Source organism: Neomonachus schauinslandi, chromosome X (genome assembly GCF_002201575.2).
Source record: "Neomonachus schauinslandi chromosome X, ASM220157v2, whole genome shotgun sequence".
In the NCBI taxonomy this organism is placed as follows: Eukaryota; Metazoa; Chordata; class Mammalia; order Carnivora; family Phocidae; genus Neomonachus; species Neomonachus schauinslandi.
The window spans coordinates 101045477-101049862 of record NC_058419.1 but is presented as its reverse complement, the minus strand read 5'-3'; the positions used below and the strand labels follow the sequence as shown (position 1 = coordinate 101049862).

The 4386-nt window shown below is 45.6% G+C and overlaps 1 protein-coding gene across 1 annotated transcript in view; it reads right to left on the bottom strand.

The window, feature by feature from the left end:
- Positions 1–359, bottom strand: part of NR0B1 (nuclear receptor subfamily 0 group B member 1) — a 4850-nt gene extending 4491 nt beyond the window's left edge. The window contains exon 1 of the mRNA XM_044911864.1: positions 1–359. Coding sequence (XP_044767799.1) covers positions 1–359 — 359 coding nt within the window.
- Positions 360–4386: the final 4027 nt, after the last annotated feature.

Below are 4386 nucleotides of genomic sequence, written 5' to 3'. Positions count from 1 at the left end.
CCCTCTCTGCCCACCGGGGGCTCCGAGCCGCACGAGCAGCCCCAGCACGCGCCCCCCACCCGCGCCTCGGGCGCCTCCGGGGCCGCGTGCGTCTGCTTCGCGCTCGTGAGCATGTTGTAGAGGATGCTGCCCTGCCGCGGGTGGTTCTCGCCGCAAAAGCAGCAGCGGTACAGGAGCGTCACTGCCCGCCCACCCGGCAGCCCCTCTCTGCCCACCGGGGGCTCCGAGCCGCACGAGCAGCCCCAGCACGCGCCCCCCAGCCGCGCCTCGGGCGCCTCCGGGGCCGCGTGCGTCTGCTTCGCGCTCATGAGCATGTTGTAGAGGATGCTGCCCTGCCACTGGTGGTCCTCGCCCGCCATGGCCCGCGGTGCCCGGAACCCAGCTCTGTCCGGTGGCGGCCGCCTGGGATCTATTTATACCAAGCACACACGCACGCGCGTCGGCCGTCTCCGCCAGGGCAAGGGCGCGGAGGGGGGCGCGGCGCTGTGCTTCGGTGTGTTCGCCCTTGACCTCAGCGGTTCAGAAGGGGCAGATCCGCCTTAAAGGCTGAGAATGGAGGAGGAACGGAGGCACGGGAGCTCCTGAACACTTCCTTCTTTCTTCTCATTACACCCTTCCCTGCCTCTGGAAGACAGAGCAGAGAGCAGGGAGCAGGTATTTGGGGGCAGTGTTCCAACTCTTTCCGTTGAAACCTGGCATCTAATTTGCTCCCTTTATTGGAAAGGCAGGGGTGCCTAATAAAAGGAGGGAAATCTATTTGTGCCATCTTTGAATACTTTCATTAAGTGATCAAACTTTGTATGACTTATATTTTGCATATGGATAGGGAAGTCTCATTTTCAGGGAACTTGAAAAGTACAGACCAGGGACTAGCGGTATCAGCATTACATGGTAACTTGCTAGAAATGCCTAATCTCTGTTCCCAGCCAGACCTTCTCACTCTGAATCTGCATTTTAATATGGTCCCCAGGGGATTTGAATGCACTCTGAATTTTGAAAAGCAATGGTTTTAGGATGCTGTCATAAGCGTTTTGTTTAATTCAGTTGATATTCATGAGCACCCACTTTATGTACTAAAGAGCATGAGTGACCAGGATGTAAAAGTGGCTAATAATTTGGGGATATAATAATCACAGGGGCTAAGAGTTTGCTACAGTGAGAACTTCGGATTCTTCTAGAGGTACTACCTTGGGTAGTCGTGTAATTAACATTTCTTCTCCCACCCCTCCTAATTGAATAATGAGAAACACAGGTTTCAGGAAGCCTGGCTCCTTTGATCCTCACTTGCCACACAGCCTCCTTTCTTGAGTTCTCTACAGGGACTGAGATCCGTGGGTCTTCCCACATCACCACCTACTCCCTTGTGTAACTAACTGTTTCATCAACCAGCTGCTTAACTTCAAAATCACAACCCTTTAGTCCTCAAATTCCTCATCTCTAAAATGGGAGGTTTGTTTAGTGGATTTCGTGGGTCCAGGCCTGAAGACTAATGTATACCAGCTGGTCTAGGATTATCGTTCTCCTTTTGTAGTTTCTCTGGGGTCTCAAATTCTGAGCGTAAGAGGAAAACCTATGAGACACTGATTTGCATTCAACCTGAAATTTTATTCTGTGTGTGAGAGACCCTACAACACAGAGGTTAAGTCTCCATCCCTGGCACCAGATTGCCTCAATTTTAATTCTGGCCCTGACACTTTGCAACTCCGTGGCCTTGGGCAATGTATTGGTTTCCTATTGGTGCTATAACAAATTACCACAAATCTAGTGGCTTACGGCGACACAAATTTATTATGTTACAGTTCTCTAGGCCAGCGGTCTGAAATCAGTTTCACTGGGCTAAAATCAAGGTGATATTTCCTTCTGGAAGCTCCAGGGGAATATCTATTTTCTTGCCTTTTCCAGCATCTACAAGCTGCCTGTATTCCTTGGCTCCTGGCCACATCACTCTTACCTCTGTTTCCATCTCCGATCCCACTCTTTTAAAGACTCTTATAATTACCTTGGGCAAAGCCACATAATCCAGAATAATCTCCCCATCTCAAAATTTGTAATTAAATTACATCTGCAAGGTCTCGTACCATGTGAGATAATATATTCACAGGTTCTGAGTATTAGAATATGGACATCATTGGGGGGACATTATTTAGCTTTTCACAGGACAGTTCCTTAAGCCACCTGTGCCTCACTTTCCTTACTTGTAACGTGGGGCAACAGCGTCTGTGAGATGATCCTGTATATGGATTTACTCCTGTAAAATGTTTGCCTGGTACGTGACAAGTGGGGGGATGTATCAACCATCATTCCCACCACCTTTTAATATCGTGTGGGATAACTTCAGAGCTAGGAGGTGATATTAGACCCACACTGCCATTATTCCATCTCTCCTAGGGAAGCCCACCCTCAGTCTCCACCCAGAAGCTGTCTCTTTTTCTTCTGCATGCCCACATATCTTGGCCCAGACTCAAAGCACTGCATGGGTCATCTGGTCCACAATAATTATCTTGGAAATGTTATTTCATTGTCCATGTCATCATTTGCCATATTGAAGTTACTCTTTGGGGTATTGTGATTGCTACTTCAGTGATCTTCCTGCTTGAGGAACCCCTGCTATCAGCCTTGCAGAGAAAACTTGGTCTACTTCAGTCCCCACCTTAAGTTGCCAGAGAGAGTTACTTTTTATTATGTCATCCTATATTATTTTCTTCCTAACATTTATCAGAATCTGATATGATTGACTGGTTTCATTATTTGATGCTTGTCGATTGTCTCCCCCTACTAGTGTAAAAGTCCCGAGAAGATGAGGAGTCAGTCACTCTGCGTCCCAGCAACTAGAACAATGTCTGGCATACAGTAGGTACTCAAACATCTTTGTTGGCCAACTGTACCTTTAGAAAAAGAGGAGAAGGCTATAGCTTGTTCTTTCAGCACCAAGGGAAAGCGTTCCCACACAATTATTGCTACATTTACCCTGGAGGGAGGAGAAATTAGCAAACTCTGCAGGACTGAGCTTTCGGGAGGCCTTTTTTTGATACTCAGAGTGTTACAGGCACTGTGGGAAAGTAACAAGAGGACGGAGTTAACAGTCGAAAGATAGCTTTGAATCTGGGCTCTTCCACTCTAAAGATAAAACAAGTCCCTTAACTGCAGCCATCACACTAGCGAAATGGGCAAAATTCTATAAACCTATGTTAACAGGTACACTGTGTTCTTCGTCATTCAAGGGTCATTATTATTTTTTCTCTCAATATAGCCCTTGAGAGAAATGTTTGCTGACCTCTTCATTACACTGAAAATATAAAGCACCTTAAGTTTATATTCGTTCACTTTTAGAGCACTTAACCTTATGTTAGGCTTTTTGCCTGTGAAACCAGAAAAAGTGCTATAAACTATTGTAATATATGTACCCTAGCCCTCTGTGATTCAAAGGTATTTCTAAAACTCTTCATCTTATCAACTATATTTTAAAAAATCCTACTTCAACCCATTTTTTGTTACTTTAATCATTCACACCTTGCATGTATTTGATGCCTTTGACTTTGACTTTCTCAAATTGAAGCTTCAGTACACAATGCTGAGAACTATGAACTTGTAGCATATTGGTTATAATTCCTGTTCTTTCCCAGGAACAGAGTCTTCTGATTTTCTTCCTCATGTTTTTCTTGAAGTTTCAATCTTCTATTTGCAACTCTGAAGGACTTTCTAGGTTCTTTGGATTGACTGTTTCTAAGGAGAGATTGCCTGCTTGTCCTTCACAAGTATTCATCCTTAGAAATGTCAGGAGAAAACTGACTTCGTCATTCTGCTTTCCATTTTTTTCCCTGAACAAATAGCTCCTGAGAAACAAAATCACCCAAACACACCAGTGCAGAAATTTGTACCACGTAATGCCAGCCTGCTGGTTGCTACAGGATTAGTGAAGACATAACCTTCCGAGGCAGGCACAAGCTTCTTCATTTGATTTGTTCTGTGTCCTCAGACCACTGTGACAGCTAGACAGAAGGACACTCATCAGCTGCACCTGTCATGTGCTGAGTTTGTCCACAACTGCAAGTTGGATATTTACACTGAGTCATTGTTTGGTGACCTTGATCAGTTGGACACCTGCTCTGTAGAATCCATTATCTGTTCCAACTCAGGGTGGGAGTAAAGCTGCTCTGCCTGCTTGAATGCAACCTTCAACTTCAAAGTAATGTACTTTTCACTAAAGGATGTAGGAGTGTAGTACAGGTGGGGATAAAGCTGGGTAAAATTGTAAAACTGACCTTTGCACAGCAAGCTGCTCTTGACCTAGGAAGGCATGACGATCTGAAACCTTAGGAATTTTCAGTCTAGGCTTAAAAGAGCTGAAATGCCTCAGAATTCAGTTCCTTCAGTACGTGGGTGACA